The 20,349-nt window shown below is 42.4% G+C and overlaps 2 protein-coding genes across 2 annotated transcripts in view; one reads left to right on the forward strand and one right to left on the reverse strand.

The window, feature by feature from the left end:
* Positions 1–2,114, reverse strand: part of igsf10 (immunoglobulin superfamily, member 10) — a 10,828-nt gene extending 8,714 nt beyond the window's left edge. Inside the window, exons 1-3 of the mRNA XM_025055297.1 lie at positions 1,218–2,114; positions 761–890; positions 58–448 (exon numbers count right to left, since the gene is read on the reverse strand). Of these exons, the coding sequence (XP_024911065.1) occupies positions 58–448; positions 761–890; positions 1,218–1,420 (724 nt within the window). The 5' untranslated portion in view covers positions 1,421–2,114. The remainder of the gene's footprint in view (positions 1–57; positions 449–760; positions 891–1,217) is intronic.
* Positions 2,115–11,815: 9,701 nt separating this feature from the next.
* aadac (arylacetamide deacetylase) lies at positions 11,816–19,605 on the forward strand. The gene is made up of 5 exons (XM_008309184.3): positions 11,816–14,121; positions 16,641–16,869; positions 17,124–17,193; positions 17,548–17,719; positions 18,797–19,605. The coding sequence occupies exons 1-5, from the start codon at positions 13,981–13,983 to the stop codon at positions 19,421–19,423; spliced, it is 1,239 nt and encodes a 412-aa protein (XP_008307406.1). The 5' UTR covers positions 11,816–13,980; the 3' UTR covers positions 19,424–19,605.
* The last annotated feature ends 744 nt before the right edge of the window (positions 19,606–20,349 follow it).

Raw genomic sequence — 20,349 nt, forward strand, 5'->3', positions numbered from 1 at the left:
ATCAAATACCAAATCCCAGTTCCAGTTGTTTTCAGACTACTCCAGGATGCTCCTCACCTGGGTTCCTGTGTGCCCACGTGGGGAACCACTTCATACGGCAGTCACATGTCCAGGGGTTTCCGTGGAGGAAGACGTTCTCTAAGTGAACGCAGCCGGTGAAAATGTCTGCTGGCAGCGTGGTTAGGAGGTTTTCTGACAGGTGGATGGTTCGCACAGAGGACAACCTAAACACTTGGCTCTGTCTCAGTGTGATGAATGTGTCTGGGTGGAGCTGCTGCAGATGGTTGCCCTCCAGATGGACCAACTGTAGGTTGGTTAGACCATAGAAGGCCTCGGGGTTAATGAACTCAATGTGGTTGTGATCCATGTGGAGTCTGAGCAGGCTGTCCAGGCCCTTGAACGTCTCTTTGTCGATTCGTTTGACTTTGTTGTAGGACATTTTGAGAACCTGTAATTAGATGATACGTAGAAAGTGAAAGGAACGGTTACTTTAAGGATGGCAAAAGTTTTTCTTTTTTTTTCTTTTGGGCCGAAATGACAAAATAAAAGACTTAATTCTATCAGAACCCATGATGGGAACAGTAGGACAAATGCATTGCTACATGTCACATACACATCTGTGTCTCAGCTTCCCTGTAAAACAGGAAAAGACCACCAACTGCTCAGCATTTCTATTTACTGTGTGCAATCAAATATTTGTATTTACTTTAACAACAACGTCTGACCAATCATCCCCTCTCTACCCCACGCCTTGTTTTACCTGTAAGGACCTGAGGTCTCCAAAGGTTCTGTCTTCAATTCTTTCAATCATGTTGCTGTGCACCATCAACAGTTCAACGTTCTCCAGTCCTGAAAGGTCATGTTCTCTCAGGACACTTATGCTGTTGAACCTGAAGGCACGGAAGAAAAAAAAATTGAATGATTTTATCTGTGAAACCTACGCCTGAAACTTTGCTGGCAAAAATATCTGCGGTTAATCTCATTCTCAGTGAGAGCCAGTCGTCATAAATCACTTCCACAGCCATTTCTATTCTGGTGTTTTCACGGTGCAGTGAAAAGTATGAAAAGACAGCAGCCAGCACATGTTTCTGGGGTGTATTGTTTCTTCTAATCCAGCCTGTGGTTTACATCAATCAGCAGAACAGTTCCTGAGTAGTTATCCAGTCTGCAAAAAGATGTGGTGGTGGTGGTGGTGGGGGGGGGGATTGAATGCTCACCCAAGGTTAATTCTTTCCACAGCTGGCTGGATGTGGTCCGGTACTGCGGTCAGGTATCTGAAGGTACAGTGTACTTCAGTTGGGATGTGACAAGCACACGACGTGGGGCAACCACCGCTTGTCTGCAGCAGAGCTGCCGAGAACAACAGGGCTTTCAGCAGCCACGGCTGCAGGTACGAGGCTCTGCAGGAACACACACCCATTGTGCACGTGGATGGTCTCCAGCTGCAAAGGCGAGGGAAGCTACACTGTGTCCTCAAACATTAATGAAAACCACCTACAGGAAGAGGGCGAGAGAACACGCCTGTCAATCAATCAAAACATTTAATCTGATTTATAGTACTCTATATCTGTAATGTCGATTCATATAGATGAATCCTGATGTATTGTTTAAACCTCCACAAACACATACTGGGAGGGATTTAAAGTTGGAGCAGCTCCATTGAAAAAAAAAAAAACATTTTTACTTTCCTGCAATGTGTGTAAATAACAGGGGTGTAAGAAAATACCAACACTGAAATATCACGATATTTCATTTCACATACTGCATCGACATTCTACTTCACTGTATCCATTTTTTAAATAACAACTAACAAGCAAATGTTCATGGTGTTGGTCCATCTTATTTTGCTCTTCTTTCTTCTTTAGTCATTCCAAATGTAGATCCTTGTGTTCCAACTTTAGTAACCTGATGTTAAGATGTAGCAGCATTGGGTGTTTACGATGATGACAGTTTTCCTGCAATTAAATTATATAAAAAAACCTCCACAAGATATTGTTGTGCCCATGGCATCACAATATATCTCAATATTTGAGTATTATATTGTTGAGTATTATATTGTAATATTATATTGTTGCCCCAGTATCGTGATATGTATTGTATCGCAATTACCATTACACAAAAGAATCCCAAAATGTATTATATTTTATCATAGACCAAGATGTCAACTTAAATGGTTTTACCAACAAATAAAATCACCAAGACCAGAGTTAATATTAATAAGACTATTAATAATAATGAATGTAATAGTGCACGTGTGCATGTGTAGTTACTGTAAGAGGTACAAAAAGAAAGTTGACAATTCTCAGTGTTCAATCTGTTGAACCACCAGAAATATACAAGATTTAGATTAAGATTTAGTTTGTATGCAGTCTGACACACTCAGCTCTCCAGTTAAACCATAATTCTTAACAATGACTGCGTTCTACAATGCCTGACAGACATTGATGAGTCTGTGACGGCTGATGCCGTCCATGACACCTACTGGCTGATTGGCTGGTGTTTAGGAAAACAACCACACATTTGGTCCATTCACAAACATTACGTCCAGTCTCACATCGAGCCAGTGAAAAAGGCTCAAGAGCCACATGGGGCTCAGGAGCCACAGGTTGAAGAGCCCTGCACTGGACTCTAGCCTGTGATGTTAACACAGCAGACATGGATGAAACATGGATGTTAAAGACAGCAAACCTCTACATTGTTGTTAAATCTGCAGCATCGAAAAACAAACCTTGTTTCCTGCTGTAGGTAAAAAGTCCAGATGTGAAAACTTCAGGTCCGGTTTGATTCCTGCACTGATCCCACTCTGTGTGTGTGTATGTGTGTGTGTGTGTGTGTGTGTGAGGAGCAGGAGGACTGCAGTCATTTCCACACGAGCTCCTGCAGCTGAGTGAACACTTCAGTCTCCTCCGCCCCCCCCTCCACCCTCTGCCCCCCTATAGTCCTCTGTAATGTAATACTAGTATGCACAAGTATGGAATAGTTCCTGGTGGAAGTGGTCTGTTTCTGGACTGTGATGGACCGTTACATGTCAACAAACTCTTCTCCATGAAAAGGACCCTGAACAAAGGAACTAATCACATTTTCCACCAAGTCAGCGATATTTCCAATGGATTTTTCTCAGTTTACACATTTTGTCACAGCACAGCGTCACTGGTCAGAAATGTTCCCCTGATGTTATAGAGTATTTGACAAACGCTGCCAAACGACTGGGCCTGATCCTGGCTGTGTTTCCTACTGGTAAATCAGGCACCGCTGAAGTGGAAGACAATATTCCATCTGGCTGTGAAGAGACAGATGTGTATCAGATGAGCTCAGTGACAACATCGCCCCCTTCTTCTTCATCACGACACAGGCCGGGACCAACACTTTGTCGGGATGTGTTTGCCACAAACAAACGAGAGCCGTGCATTTGGAGTCAATTTGTGTTTGTGTTCTGTTCCGTCCCAGTTCCATCTTTGACAGTCTATTAAATCCCAGCAAGCTCTGTGAGTCTGCGTCACACACACACACTCCTCTCTTTAGGGAGTAAAATATAATGTGTGTTTACGGTTCGACGTTTTGTGCTCACGGGTCATTTGTTGTAAGGGTGACTCAGTGTTGTTGTTGAGTCAGTCGCACGTAAACAGTCGTTAAGGAAACGTACATACGTCGACCCTCAGCTCATCTAAATCTAAATCCTACCATGTGTGTTTAATATTTATTACTGTCCCTTTGAGCTGTTGTACACCAGCAGTTTAATAAAGGGAACATCCAGTAGTGCTTACAAACACACACACACACACACACACACACATTACAGTAATCATATACAAGAACTCTGTTAGAACCCTGTAATGAGCAGGTAATAGGTGTTTGAACACACATCCAATAATCGGTTCCCTCAGGTCACAGGCAGCGTTTGATTTGTTTACTCCAACATCTGGACGGCAGACCAAACATGTGGTCAGTGGTTCAACCCCTCTCTCCTCTCCGCTCTTCACCTTTTCTCCTCCTCGTCTCCTCTCCTTGTGTTTATTTTAGTCTCCAGGAAGAATAAGAAATTGTTGAAATGCCTGAGTGTATGCGTGTCCAAATGTGTATGTGTTTACGTCGCTGCCTCTTCAGGAATTATTGTGGCGTAAAAACAGCTATTTTCAGAACCAATAAACTTCACAGAGGTTTAACCTTCTGCATTCAGTCCTGCAGGCTGTGAGTGTGTCCGTGTGTATGACGTATCAGCGGAGTACTACCGTTAGAGTTGTACTGCAGTATGATTCTCTTCTGCCTTGATTTCCTCCAGGACTCAGGAACCGTCCTGTGACCACACTCTGAAGCTGACTTACAGGTTTTTATTCTAGTTTCTAGTTGAATCTACTGAGCTTCAGCTGCTTGGATGTTAGAAGTATGTCAAAGTCACAGCGAGCTGCCGCGCTCTGAGGAATTTGTGAACACATCAACCTTCGGTCTGAACTCCCACCACACCCCCGCTGCTCTGCGCTGACCTGGGGCCCACCTCCGTGAGAGGTGGATGACGGGAACAGAGAGGATCGGAAAGTGTGCCTCCTTACATGAAGCTCTCCCTGCACTTCCTCTCTGTGTGGTTTTCCTCGTGTGTAAAGTTCCTGCTGGATTATTCAGAACGTTATGACACGTTCACGTGGGGTTTCATGTGGGATGACTGGTTTTTCATTTGATTGTCTTCAAATCTAGAAACAGTCAGCTACTGTTCAGAGTTGGCTACACCTTCCTGCAGTGGGGGCGAGGGGAGGGTGATCTGCTACGACGTGTGGTTTAGACACAGACAGGAGGTGAAGTCAAGATGCTGACCAGGATGGACAGGATCGGGGGGAAGTTAAGGAGCGGTGGGATGGAACTGAGCTGAGGAGAGAAGGTGGAGATGATGGACAGAGGAGGACCAGGGAGGATTGATGGATGTAGTGACAGAGGACATGGAGGGGAGACTGTCTCAAAACTGTTGGAGACAGAAGGACCAGTCTAAACTGGAGCCCTGCAGAAATGATGAGCCTGTCTGATGATTCTTTGACTGACCCTCATATGTGTCAGTTAAAGTTATCGTTCTGTAATCGTGTAAATTTGACCCTGTTTTGTACATTTTGCAGTTTTCCTCACTAAGTGAGAGAGTATTTTGAGGTTCAATAGTTAGTTTGGAGTTAGGATTAGAATTAGGGATTAGAGTCAGGGGAAGATTAGAATTAGGATTAGGTAAAGAGCCTTGGAAATGCATTATGTCTGGGTTAAATGCTCAAAGACCAGTGTGTGTGTGTGTGTGTGTGTGTGTGTGTGTGTGTGTGTGTGTGTGTTCGACTTCTGCGACCTCCCTTCTGCCCACTCTCAGGCTCAGGTTACAGCCTGATGGACAGGAGGTCATGTCTCCTGACACCTCCGATCAATTTAACATCAGTCAAACATGCAAACAGCTCTGTGGCATGGGTCCAATGACCTTTGACCCTCCAGGGTCATGACAAGTCATTTCACAGTATATCCAGTTCTGACAGACAACCCCCCGTCACAATAGTAAAATAAAGAGAATTTCACTCCTATTATTTCTCCTGTGTCCAGAACTGTCTCTGAAGATGAACTCTCATCGGTGATTACAGAAAAAGTCTAAAATGGTAGAAACATTTAGAGCCAAGGTTGAAGAAAATCTGTTGGAGATTGAATTCAGTTTAGTTTCTGACTTCCAGTGATGTCTTCTAGTCTTCTGTAACAGACACGATGTGTTCTGACACTAGCCTGTCACAGCTAACACGTCAGTGTGTGACTGTGTGTGCAGGTCATCAGTGCAATCAGTGCCGTTTAAGGGGGTCTGCTAAGTGTGTGAGCAGTGTGTTGTCAGATTTGTTTGACATGTGAACCTGAGAAAATGGAATGGACCATTGTTCTACTCTGAGATTTAGAGATAAAAGTCTCAACGTTTGGACGGAGACCTTCCCTGGAGCTCGTGTCAGAGGAATTCAGTCGGAGAAATACAGGCACTCTTCAAAGCAGGCACTGTTTTTACTGCAGGAAACCTGTGTTAAATTCCTAATAGACCCTCATAATGACTGCAGTCTGAGAGTAAATTAAATAAAAAGGATAAAATCCCCATGTCTGGTTCTCTGGATCTCATCAGCGCCACCATTAGGAATGAATTATATTTGATCCGATCTGACCTGATTCACTTGTTAAATCTTTTTGAAGTAAATACTGTTTCCACCTGAACAACATTGAAGAAAAGATGCAGATTTTCTACATCTGGTTTGAACTCAGAGTCTGAAGAATAAAAATTAGACTGTTTTAAAATCAGTTTCCTGCACGTTTTTATTCCTGTTAAATTCACTTTTAAAGAAGGAAACAGATCCTGACAGGGGTCCAAACGATGGTCTGAGGACGGAGGATGTCACGTCATGTCCAGATTGTGAAGCCCACAGAGACAGACTGTGATGTGGAAATGTGAGCTTCACAAATAAAACTGACTCGATGTGATTTTTTTCTTTTTCAGCTTCCAAAGAAACAAAACCAGATGGTTGGATGTCGGTCGTATGACTACACACGAGGAGCTGGAGTTATTCAAAATAAAAAAACAGAAGAGTGAAAAGAAATAAAAGTTATTTATCTCCACTCAGTTTCCTCTCCTCTCGTGTCCTGGCACTCAGTGACATTAGTTTTCAGTGACTTTAACATTTGGTTCTGCAGAGTTTCAGGCGAAATATTTTAGCAGCTTTTCCCGAGCCAGGACTAGCTCTTATGAAGTGCACGTGCACGTGCACAGACATGAGAAGACTAACCTTGACAGCAGTGTGTATTGAATAAATGTCTGATTAAAAACATTTGACTTAATTTTTATGTAGCTTTCTGCTTGTCCCGTGACCATAGGTTTCTGTAGCGGAAATCCACTTCCTTGCTCAGCCACCAGGTGGAATTGAACCTCAGGCACACTGATGGTGGGTGACTTGGGGGGCGGGGTGGGGGGTGTCCTATCACCTGTTATCATTCTATCCAAATTAAAATAATACATTGACCTAGTTAGCATGTTTACATTTGTTGTCTGTTTCTGATTGTATTTCCACCTCTGCTCATCACAGTATTTATTTAACGGTGTAACTACATACCATGGTATGCACACAAATACAACAACACAGGTGTGTGGGCTTGTGTTTGACCTCAGCCTGGTGTAAATATAGACATACCAGTTCCTTGAACTTGTCATTTGAGACACACGTGTATTCCTAGGGTTTACTGCTTTGTTAATCCCTGGGATTGGTGATTGGATTACTGCAAAGAATCTTTTTCTTTAACAACAGCAACATTTGAATTCATTCGTGAAGGTTTGTCCTGTCCATGGCCGTGTGCGTCATACAGGGACGTCAAATTCCTCGTCCAGCTCCTCAGTTCTTTTCTTCATAGTCCGACCACAGAACAACAAAGAAACGACGCAGCTCTGTTTTGACCGTCCATATAAATGACTACAAGCTCTCTTAAAGTGACACTCACATCTGTAACACTTTTGTTGCATGGAACCCAGCTGCTGCTCAGTGATCTGGACCAGCTGGACCTCAGTCCTCATTTATTAACCCTTTATTTGCATATTTAGATGGGTCTGTTTTAAGCCTCACTGCCCACATAGTGTCGTGTGTGCCTTATGTTTGGCCTCCATTAGGGGGCAGTGCTGTGTCCAGAGTTCAATAACAAACGTGTGGGCCGTGGAGGAAGTGGTGATAATGTTCCTGCTCAGGAAGAGGACTTTAGAGACAGTGGTGTTGAACCTGCAACCCTCTGATGATGCCCAACCCCTGGAGCACAGGTTGATGTTAAGACATCACCTGGTGTCAAAGGTCGTCCTCCAGAATTCTACAGAGAAGGAATTCTTGGATGGAAACACCACAGAGGAAGAGAGCAGACTGGAACATGGAGATGGAGGAGACAGAACTCACCTCCATAAATCAGGACCCGATCCCATGTCCTTAGGATAGAGTGGATAGAGCTGGGATGTGACCCATTTCTCCAGAATCTGTCAGTGATGTTTTGACTGATTCTGACAAACACAGATCCTCAAATCCACTTCTGAGCCTCCTGCCATTTATAGCTGCAGTAAAACCTGGTGGATCCACAGGTTGGAGCCGTGGATCAGTCTGAGTGAACACGTCATGACCAGAGCATTACTGAAGACTGAAGGGCTCGACTGTCAGAACTGGGGAAAATAAAAAGTCCTTGGATCCAGAGATGGCCGATTGATCGGCCCCCGAGCTGATCCTCACTGATCTAACTGATGTCAGTGTTTTTACCCCAGTGGCTCTAAGACAATAACAACAATAACAACAACAACCCGAAACACAATCCACCCAGCTTTAAGAGAACTGGAGGATAGCAGGGTTCTGCTGGTACACAGTGGTTCAGTCCCGCTCAGAACTTCTCCTCGGTCCTTTTCATCTGCGCTCACAAAAACCCCATAATCAAACACATGTGTGAGTTCATCAATTGAAGTGATTTGTTCCTTCTAAAGTATGAACAATAGAAAAGCTGGTTAATAAGAAAAGTGTCACTCTGTGGAACCGATGACCCATAAATTCAAACTGCTAACGTGCAGTGACCAAGAACATGTTTAGGAGTGTGTGTGTGTGTGGAGCTGTACTGGTCCTTCTGGCTTCAGAGACGGAGTGGTATGAATATAGAAAAAGAGAAGAAGAAATTCTGGGACCGAAATCAGTCCAGCACACACGCAAACACCATGATTGTCCTGTGATGCAACAAGTCGCACAGACACATGGTGTTTGTTAGAGGAGGGGATTCCATTGGGATGAGTGGTGTCCTGAGGACCATCCAATTAGTGGCTTTTGTTTTACTTCATTTGAGGATTTTTTTTTATTTGAGACTTTGTCTCTTTGATTCACTGCTAAATCCGTATTTATGTCTTTTTAATTCACATTTGTCATTTCCATAACCAACACTCTAATCCAGGGACCTAATCCATGGCCCGGGGGCCACTGCTGGCCCTGTCATTTGATTGGAGGGCCACATTGAAAGAACCGAGATATTTAGTGTGAACAATTCAAGTTAAAATGAGAACAAATGATGAACAGGTTAATAAAACCAGTGATGATTTGACTAACCCGTGGCTAACCAGTGATTGTCCAGCTCCTCAGTAACAAGGAGAACCTGCAGAAATGCACAGACGTTCCCAGAGAGAAGAGAGAAACGTTGATCTTCTGGACGTCAGTCGTTGGTCTTTTCCCATCAGGAACGATTCATCTGTCGTTTTAAAAACCCAGAGTTACAGTCGGCCGTGGGGCTGACAACACATGATGTCATCTTACATTTACTGGATTTATGATTTTATAAGTCGACGACGTCTTTAACGACAAAGATAAAAAAAAAAAAAGGCGTTTTTCCCAGAAATGTTAGGCCGGTGATTTACAGGAATGTAATTAAAGGTCAGATGAAGAATGTGTCAGAGAATAGAGTTTCTGAAGTACTCTATTACAAATCTACTACAAATCTACTACAGACTCTATAGAGCAGCGGTGTCAAAGTCAATTTCACAGTGGGCCTAAATTAAAAACTGGGACAAAATCCTGGGTCAAACTTAATATTTATTGAAAATTGACAGCAGTTATTCATGTTGTTCCTTCTCTCCAGATCTGTAATGTGGAAACAATTTTTTTTTTTTGCGTAAACATTGAATCTGGAACAACCAAAGCTTAATACTATAAACACATGAGAAATTGAATTTGAAATACAAATGTGATATAATCACATAAGACACTGGTTAAAAACTAGCTGTAATGATCATGAATACGTGGTAATGTTGGATAAGAGACGACGACACCTTATCATCTCCAGTCGTTGGTGAAAGAAATATTTCAGTTAAAAAGTATCTACTTTTTTTAAAGGATTTGTAAACAAGGTGTCATTCATCTAGAACTGCAGTATTATAACATGAGTATGTGATTGTATCCTTAACAATAACATGTAAAAGAAAAAGAACCTTGAAGTGAAGTTGTGTCCGTCTGACTTTTTTATTTCGGCCGTTTCCAGTTTCCACAGGTCGTTATCGTTTCCTAACAGTCGCGTCACGGCCACTGAAATAAAACTATAAAATAATGAAATAAAAAATATAACAACACACAGTAAAAATAAACACAGCCGTGAATAAGTGTCATATGAAGTAAACGGTGAATATAAAAAATGGACAATAACGAGCAAGTTGAAGGTCAGGCAGTCAGTCCCTGCAGAGGAGTTGCTCGAGGCGGCAGCAAGGTTGGTCTGCCCCCTGCTGGAGATATACTGTATGAACAGTTGAAGACATTTGTTGGTTTGTAGTTGAATTTGTAGTTTTTTGTTGAGTTGAGGTTCTTCACTATAGAAGGGTCACTGCTGCCAGTTTCAGTCAGCACTTGAGTCTTTTTCAGGCAAATAAAGGTTAAACACACATAAAAATATGATTCACTTTCCCATTGTAATGTATGTCTGACTTAGTCAACATTTTAGAACATTGATTGGCCAGTTCCTTCCTGTTCTTCAGATGTAGTACACATGCTGTTGCATACATCAACCTTTGCCCTCTACAAACAGTTCCTGGAACTAAAACAGTCCTAGTACTTTTTAAATAAAAGATACCAACAATCTCAAAGAATGATTGTGTGCCTTTTTCGTTTGCACAACTTAATCTATTAATAATGATCTTTCCAGAGTCCAGCAGAGCAACATGTTGGATAAACATGTGGAGGGTTGACCCAGAGGATCAGACACAGAACCACTTTGATTGGCCGAGTATAAAATAAAATAAAATAAATCCTATTTGTACACCTATTAGGAAAATATACTTTTTCTTTTATAAAAGAAGTCCAGACCGTGGTAGCTGACTGAATGGCTGTCAAACCTGTCAAGTCTTATACTGCACACTCGGTAAATTATTTCAGTGTGAAGTGTGAAACTTTACCAGTATTTAACAGAAAGACCATCCTTAAATATCACAGTCTCATTTCAGTGTCTCAGTTTCAGGATAATTTCCCCCATACAGTATATAAGAATTTACCGGCTTTAGCACAGCACCATCTGCTGGAGAGTAAAGTTAAAACAAAACAATGAAAGTGAAGTGTGCTCATGACATTACTGTCTTTTACTTCATTCCACTTCTTCTTTCTAAGTACATATATATGTGTCTCTCGTGCATGACGTTTACAGTACAGTTGTCTATAAAAACCTTTACATGAACCTTTACATGAAATTCATTTTTCTTGCAATAGCTCAGCACCCCCTGGGGCCCGCCCCACACTTTAGGAACCACTGTGTTGGGATCACAGGGAGGAGCTGAAGTGTTATTCCAGCTGAGAGCAGTCACCTTCAGGCACTGTTCATCCTCTCTTTACTCTAGCTAAAAAGAATAGTCAGGAGTTCTGTTCATTGAAAGTTTCCACATTAATGTTTTTCCAATGTCCAAGTCTTGGAATGCTAAAGGACGTTTGGATCCTCGGTGAATGGACTTATGGAGATCCATGTATTTAGATCTAGATCTACAGTTTCTTTGATATCCTCCACCACACCTCCTCCACCACACCTCCTCCACGTGACCAGCCTCCAAAGCTCCAACAATCTTTAAGTGCATTATTTCCCAGGATCATGGGACAGGCTGTAGGAAACAAGATAAGCTCTTTATCAGCAGTTGCTCATGCAACACTTTTGTCATAAGGCATGTTGAACTTTCACCTCATTCCATGTGGATTTTCTTCAATGGTATCACCGGTCATAAAGAAACCAGAGGTGCTTTACGCCTGGTTGCTCATTGCCAAGACAACTGGTTCTTGGAAGTTCCATAAGTCTTTCTACCAAACCCACAGGTGTCTGACTGTAGAGCTGCTCATGGAGCAGCTGTGCTAAAGTGAACAGCTGTGCTCAGTTTTTCAGTACAACACAGTGTTCCAACAGTCTTCATGATTAAACCAAATGTTTGATCAGGTGGTCGTGGTGGTGTGGGTGGAGCTCCTCTATGTGGGGGTGGGATTAAATATCATTATCAACTCTGTGAAATTAGATTGGCTCATTAAGAGACACATTTGCAAATTTGGGCATACACAGAGACAAAAAAATGTTCAAGACAAATTGACTCAATAACTGCATTAATAATAAGGATATTTATTTCTCCATTTTTGGTTGAAAAGTTTGGTTGGAAATGTGATGTTTGTTCTGATTTCATCATGAAGTCAAGATTAACATAGTCTCCAGGTTCTCAAGGTTCTCAAGGTTCTCCCAAAGTTTGAAAACTTGCAGATCTTAGAACAGCTCTGTGTTCACTCTTAACTGACTATAGATGTGATGGACTGGCCACCTGTCCAACCCCACCCTCACCCGTTGACTGCTGTGATTGGATCCAGCCCCCCGTGACCTTGAAAGGGATCAAGAGGTGAAAGATTGATATGTGGATGAGTGGATCATTTACAGACACACAGAGGAGCTGTTCTCTAAAGAAAGTCAAATGAATTGGATACAACAGCCATTTACACAACGGCCATTGTTTTGGGGAACAGTAATCAGTGTGTTCACTTTCACGTTCTTCCTCTAATTGGAAACAGCAGTGTTTGTTTTCATCCTCAGGAGCTTTAATCAAATGTGACGTCTACAGTACGACTCTGAGTTACTGCCTCAAAAGGACGATTGATGGTAGAAGTTCATTGTCCAAAATTCTGACAAACATAAAAAGCTGTGGTTTGGCTAAAGATTTATTTATCCCCGAGGATCATCAGTGTGGTTGTATCAAGGATAAACAGTGTAATGAACAGAGTAGAATGGACTGTTGTTCCCAGTCCTGCTGTGGGAATCTCTCTGTTCAACCTTTACTAATATCCACATATTAATATAACATCACATAGCCAACATAACATCCCCTAGTTGTTGAACCAGGGTGGTGGCTCAACATCTGGGTGGAGATTTGTACTGCGTCCAAACAGCGTGTCATCCAGCAGTCACTTCAGGACATGGAGACAAAAACAGACTGAAGCTCCAGGAGGTTTCTGAGAAGATCCCTGCCTGGAGCTCACACTCCTCCCTCCTTCGTCCAAACATTTCGCAGAATGGTTAACACACCTTCACAGTCGGGGGGTACACACGCTCTCTGGTGTGTTTCAACACCAAGGACAGGGACGTGGAGACGTGAATTCATGTTTCTACCAGGAAGAAAAAGAGGAATCTTGACTTGATTTTGAGTTGAATATTGACACTTTCGTTGGTCATCCGTGATTGACTCAGTGATTTCCCACAGAATCCTGCAGAGGGCACCTCACCACAGTCAGATGGACTGAGACAGGCCACTGCTCCTAGTGTACTGTAGATGAAGTCAAGTTCTCTCCAAAACAGAGAGGACAGGGGAACACTGATTTAAATCTGTGGCCATGACAGATGTGCAGAACAAAGACTAGTGACTACAAAGACTAACTTTGAATCAGACCAGAGCCATGAAACAGAGCAGATCATGTCCACTACTCCTGTGTAGTTTATTAGAGTAGTACATACACAGTAGCAGGTTGTGTTATACAATATGGCCTATAATATGGTGAACTGATAAGGGAACCAGTCCATGTTGGTTACGTAGTGACATACGGGTTCCAAAAGTTCTAGTAAAGGTAACCCTAGATAAGATAAGAGGAATGTGCGCTGAGGTCCAAGGTGGGACGGTCCTGCCATGTGAGCGCGCACAGCGCGTACGCGTCTTTTTTTCATATCACTCACCGTCCAAGTAATCCAACCGCTCCACAAGACACGCACGCACTACCACACGTGCACGAGCATCGACGGACTTCAGAGGAACATGCGCGCGACGGACACCATCAAATGACGCGCGCTTATCCGTCAGTTCATTCCAGCCTTGAGATCCGTGGCGCACTGGAGCCGCGTCTGCAGCCGCGCTGGTTACAGTTACTGTGTTGTGCGTGTCTGTGAGTGTGTGAGTGTGTGTGAGCGTGAGTGTGTGTGCAGCCTGAATTCATCTGTTAGGACACACGCTGTAAAATGAGGCTGGGAAGCATCATTGTGTTTGTGGCTCTCTGCTCATTCACTGCTTATTATATTTATGAGCCCATCCCGGAGCCAATAGGGGAGAAATGGAAGCTCATGCTGACCGACTGCTTCTTCAGGAGTCTGGGTCACCTGGTGAGTTGGACTATATATCATCTATGCATGAGCTCACACCAGTGACAGACCTTTTTTTTACAATACAGCCATGAAGAAATAAGCCTTATATTCTTGATTTACTTTTTCAAACGTGTGTATAGAGTGGAGAAATGACGTCAGTCCGACTGTGGCTGTGTCTGGTTTGGGTGGTTGAAGGTTTGACTGTTTTTGCTGATGTAGATAGACAGTCATGCCTGGTTACACCAGATTATATTAGATGCTAATCCATGTCTTGTATAGTCCTGCTCCCCTGTTCTAATAATAGACACAATTCACTCAACCCCGCACCGTGCTCATTAGCTGTAGTTACCACTGTTGACCACTATGAAAAAACGCAGGTTCTTTTTTATTGAAAAAGTATTTATGGTATGGATGAAAAATATGTGTTGTGTGGTGGCAAACTTTAGGACTCATTGCAATGACAAGAAATATAAACATTAGAGATTTAACACTAATTAAAAAAATCAAGTCCAATTTGTCTAATTGCTTCATTCAAACAGATTTAGAGGAAACACAATGGAACTGACTTTTATAAGAAGACCTTTGACCTTTGAATCTTACTTTTTTGTATAAAATAAACAACAATATGAAAATAAAAACTCAACATAGTGCTTAAAGATATGTTGCAGATTTGCTCATTGATTACACAGGGTTGTGGTGTTTATTTATTTATTTATAGTATAGCACCAATGATCTCAGCACCTCTGTGACAAGGTGAGTGAAGGGGAGGTGGGGGATGGAGGGTTGGGGTGGGGCCAAGGGGGCCTTTGGTGCTTCCTCAACAGGGATTCAAACCAAAAGTTTTTACAGTCACGCTGTCTGTAAATATAGAAACTTTCAACCACATTCTGCTACAGAACAACTTTAACTCACATTAACTTAGTGGACAAACAGAGGCCATTAGACTGGGGTGCTCTATAGGCAAGTCTGAATTTTCTTATGTCCAAGGTCAGAGGTTATCAGCTGACATGAATGCTGGTAGCAGGTTTGTGTCTTCGGTGTACGTGCAGTAGATCAGTCAGTCAGTGGATCACTGGAAGCGACCAATCATATTAAGGCTCATCACAAGCCGTTCTGATTTCAACCACTTTGTTGTTGAAAAGCATGTGATTATAAAAAAAGAAAAATCCGAGGCACACTGCTCCACCCCTACACCCCCCTTCACCTCCACCCATTAGTTTCACTCAAACCAGTCCACTGGACCTTATGTTCAACCCAAGGCAAAACACAGCTGCTCACTCACTGTAGCACAGACAACAGCAGCTACAGTATGATGTAAACACCTGGGGCACTGGGGTGTGTTATCATCTGTCACCACATGGGGGAGACAGTCAACTTTGGTTAATCTATAGCAGCTGTGAGTCAATACTGCTCCCATTGAAGGTTGTATAAATGTAAGTCAAGTCCATTTTAGTTGTATAGCCCAAATCCACTTTGGTGGTGAGTGTGCAACATTATTAAATGTCTCTGCAAATGATTATTATTTATTAAAATTACAAGTATCGTACATGGCTCTGTGCAGTAAAAACACTTTAATTTATTACATTTATTAAGAAACTCAGCAGCATGGACTTTACTATACGGCAATTAAAGACCTTTGACAGTCACGCGGGCCACACAAAATAACTTGGTGGGCCACATTTGGCCTGCAAGCCTTGAGTTTACACAGTCTATATAGTATCATCACTATTCCTATTCAGGTTGTGGGTTCCAATCTTGTTACACCAAGAGAGTTACTGCTGTGTCATTATATTATTACATTACGTCAGAAATAGAAACGTATTGAAGCGCAGCTGAGTCATTACTCCACCAGGTGTGCTGCTCCATAACTATGTTAGAAAAGGAAATAGTTGGCCGTCTGTGAGACATGAAGAAAAAAAACTTCTATTTACAGGGCAATGATTTTAGTATAATGGAAATATTTATCATTTACAAATGCAGAACATTAATAAAATATATGACCCGTGACCACAGTAAACATTTACACAACTATTGTTATCAGGTATGTCTGCAGTGGTTTATCTGAGGGAGAAATGGCACAGTGTATTTTGCATGCCTGGATTTCTGGTCGGCTCCACTTCCTTTAATTGAACTCCCAGTGTTTTGAATGTTACGGCTCATTTCACCTTCATGACTGTCATCACTGCTTTATTTGTGTCTACAACAAACATGGCAGATAAAAACACCCAGGGCAATGAAGAAACACTCTCTATCTGTATCAGAGTTCTGCTTCTAACGGAGAGTTTCTTTGTCCAAGTGTCTGAGGGTCCGTCACATGACCCGCTGATGACTAGTGTGGTTGAAGACAAACTTTGTTTGATGTTTAATCTCTCGCCAGCCTTTAGGTTTGGTTTGATTTGTAGTCCTCACATGAAACGTTTTGTTGACCAAATGTTGTTGTACTTTTGATCATTTTGCAGTACTTTTTTAATTAAACTCCTAAATGAACTAATGTTGAACGTTACCTTGTACCCCCCCCCCCCCCCCCCCCCCACCAGGCCTACTTCAGTGAGCTCCTGGGGCTGAAGGACTACATGGGGGTCATGCACTTTATCACTGTGGTAGAAAGCGTCTCTCCGGTGTCTGATAAATGGGTTCACGTGTCCGTGGAAAAATTCGATGGAGTAGAGGTAGTGGTTTATCAGCCAAAGCAGCAGGGCGGCGACGGTGAGCTGAGGAGAGCTGTCATATACTTTCATGGAGGAGGATGGTGTGTCGGCGGCACAAGTGAGTTTAAGGATGGTTGTTGTTTTATTATATAAAGGTCATGGCTTTAGGTGAGCAAAAAAAAAAACAAAAAAACAACAATATTAGACTTTTTCTTCTGTGAAACGTTTATATAAAGCTTGAGACAAGTTAACATTTAGATAAAAAAAAGCAGCCTAGTGATGGTAGCCATGATGGAGGTCAACATAATCAACAGCTTCTAATGATTTCTCTCATTTCTTTCCTTCTTTATTTATCTATCCTTAATTTGACAGGAATGGCTCCTTATGACTTTTTGGCCAGACAGGTTTCTAACGACCTGGGGGCAGTGGTGGTCTCGGTGGAGTAAGTACTCTATTCATTTATGTCCAGGAAGCACAACAGTGATGGTCAACAGTTTCCAATGGCGTCTTAAAGTAAAATGACTTTACCTACCAGCAGGTGGTGGTAGTGGTGCTGGTTAGTAATAAAGTGAAGTAGAAGGATCTGGTCGTTTTGAACTGGCCACACTGTGTTTGCTCTGATGCTAATGCTGACAGTGAGATGACCAACCAATGGTTCCCAGACCTACACCTGACTGTTGTTCATTTGGTACTGCTCCGCAGAGAAAAAAAATAAAAATTGTATGTATGTATTTGTTTTTGTTTTTGTTTTAACTTTGAGATTAAACCTTTAATCTTCAGCCTGTCTTCCTCACAGATACCGCCTGTCTCCTGCTCACCACTTCCCGACACCATTTGAGGACGTGTACCGTGTGGTCAAACATTTCCTCCAGCAGGGGGTGCTGGCCCAGTACTCTGTGGACCCCAAACGCGTTGCTGTGTCTGGGGACAGTGCTGGAGGGAACCTGGCAGCTGCCGTTACCCAGCAGGTTCTGATGGTTTTTGTTTGGTTTGTTTTTTGGGGGGGTATTTTAAGTGTATTTCAGACTAATTCTGAAAATCTCATCAGACAAACTGGTCTATTAATGGATTCAAAGAGATAAAATAAAAATAAAAATCAGCTTAGGTTTTAACATGTGTTTACATTGAGTAGGAACATTCTATTCTTTCACCTGGCAACAACAGAGTGAGGTGACTGAAGCTGAAGTTACATTCTTCTTCTTCTTCTTCTTTGTTTAAACAAACATGTGGATGTCATTTGGGCATCATCATGTTTGCATTACCTGCATGTGTTAGTGTATGAAACCAGGATGTAAAGTTTGGATGAACATGTAAAACATAAGGCCTTTATGATTCCCTGAGGCCAAGTCTGGCCTGGTTGATAAGATTACTGAGGACTAAATGTCATGGATGGAAAGTCAGGATCATGAGCCAGAGTCAATTTGATTATTAAAATATATGTATTTATACGTAGAGGTTGTCGTTGTAAAAGGTCCCGTTTCATAAGGATGTGTGGTTTTAACATCGTATTGTGATTGGTTCTTGTAGTAACGAACATTTCTGTTTGAAATTTAGTTGATTATTTATGTGACTTTTGCCTCAAATATTTTAAGGAGTTGTCTTTAAAACTAATTATTTGTGATTATTTGTGGTTTCTCGTTTTGAAATTGAGATAAGCGCATTTGCAAATGATCGCTGGTAGCTTTGTTTACCAGACGAGATCGTACACAGCATACTATTGGCTAATACAATGTGTACTTGGTGTACTATAGGCTAATTCTGTTCATCACACTGTTTGGCTCATGCATCATAGCATATCTCTGCATCTCCCCTTGTCTGTCTGTCTGTCGGCCACGTTACGAGTGTAACATAATGTAACAATGTTATTACCAAGGAGAGGCCTGTTACAGTTCTTTTAGGGTCACAGACACAGGCCAGGATGCAGTATGAGTACCAGCGTCAGTGTGATGTGAAATGTCAGACTTCACGCTGGTTTATTTTCAAAGCTTTCATCTCACGTGTTGTTTTTGAAATAATGCCAAACTTTTGCTGTTGTTTCTCCACAGTTGCAGAAAGAGCCTGGACAACAGATTCACTTCAAGGTCCAGGCGCTCATCTACCCTGTCCTTCAGGCTCTGGACCTGAACACTCCTTCCTACCAGCAGAACCAGAACGGGCCCATTCTTCCTCGGACCCTCATGGTGCGCTTCTGGAGCGAGTACTTCACCAGTGACAGGGCTTTTTTCAGGGCCATGATGACAAACACCCACAACAACCAGGAATCAGCCCGTCTACTGAAGTTTGTCAACTGGTACGATTTTCTACCAAAAAGCTACCATGGGAACTACAGCTACAGTGCTCCCGCTGTGACACCAGGTGGCGCTGGAGAAGCTAAGGAGTTGGATGCTTTGTCTAAATCTTTGATTGACCCCAGGGCGTCGCCCCTGCTGGTTCCAGACACAGAGTTGCAATCCCTGCCCAAGGCCTACGTCATGACATGTGAGTACGACGTCCTCCGCGATGACGGCATCATGTACGTCACACGGCTACGTGCCGCGGGGGTGGAGGTGACACATGAACACTACGAAGAAGGATTCCACGGAGCCATGATGTTCACCACGTGGCCCACTGACTTCCAGATAGCACATCGAATTATAGGCAACCTGGTGAAATGGTTTGAGGAGAACTTGTAGAAAAAAAAAACTCTCTTTCATTTCAGTTTGTCAGTGAGAACACAGAGGGTACTGTCCCATCTAATGACAACGAGCCAACTCCCTCCCTCATCACTAAAGTTTGTTTTATGTAAGGTTTTCTTTTATATAAGTCGGCTTTGTACATTGATTCTTCCCTCTGCAATAAATGAAACATGAACAAACGAACAAAAGTACAGATCATTACTTTCATCACCTAAGGCATCCAGACATCACTGAGGAATGTTGAAATGTTACTGCAAAGTCATGTTAGTCAGGATGGTCAAACTCAGACACAGGAAGTAAGAAGTTCACAGACCATTATGTTTATTTGCACAAAAGCATCCTTTCATCCAGGACTACGAAACATTTAATTTAAATATTACATTTTCACGTTAAGGCACGTTAACCATTAACCAGCACTGTATAAACAGTTAGCCACAGTAGCATATTAGCTGAGATGCAAATGTTTGATTTTTCTACCTAATCATTATCAATAAAACTTCTGTTTGTTCCACTCTTAAACACACGGTTGTTAACTGCCATATGTATTTATAGACCTACTTTCACACAAAAATACCAAACCCCACAGTGGTCACAGCTATGATGTGCCACATGGTATCAGTTCCACTTGGTGCTCTTAAAAGATTTTTTTAACCATGGTGGGTGCAACCTCCTGCAGATTGAAGATAATACACAAATAGACGTCAGTGAGGATCAAAATAATCCAGTTTAGGTGTTTGATGCTGTTGCTTGGTAGAAGTGTCCAAAAAAACCGACATTAGCTCTGGTGTCTGTACCAGGACTGTTGGAGCTAATGTTAGCTCTGGTGTCTGTACCAGTACTGTTGTAGCTAACGTTAGCTCTGGTGTCTGTACCAGGACTGTTGGAGCTAACATTAGCTCTGGTGTCTGTACCAGGACTGTTGT

Source organism: Cynoglossus semilaevis, chromosome 4 (assembly GCF_000523025.1).
Source record: "Cynoglossus semilaevis isolate Cse_v1.0 chromosome 4, Cse_v1.0, whole genome shotgun sequence".
In the NCBI taxonomy this organism is placed as follows: domain Eukaryota; kingdom Metazoa; phylum Chordata; class Actinopteri; order Pleuronectiformes; family Cynoglossidae; genus Cynoglossus; species Cynoglossus semilaevis.

Bases quoted from the DNA above. Each gene is read 5' to 3' on its own strand.
- aadac (XM_008309184.3), top strand. From the start codon at position 13,981: ATGAGGCTGGGAAGCATCATTGTGTTTGTGGCTCTCTGCTCATTCACT. The intron at 16,870-17,123 runs GTGAGTTTAAGG...TTAATTTGACAG, and splicing joins ATGGTGTGTCGGCGGCACAA to GAATGGCTCCTTATGACTTT. The intron at 17,194-17,547 runs GTAAGTACTCTA...TCTTCCTCACAG, and splicing joins GCAGTGGTGGTCTCGGTGGA to ATACCGCCTGTCTCCTGCTC.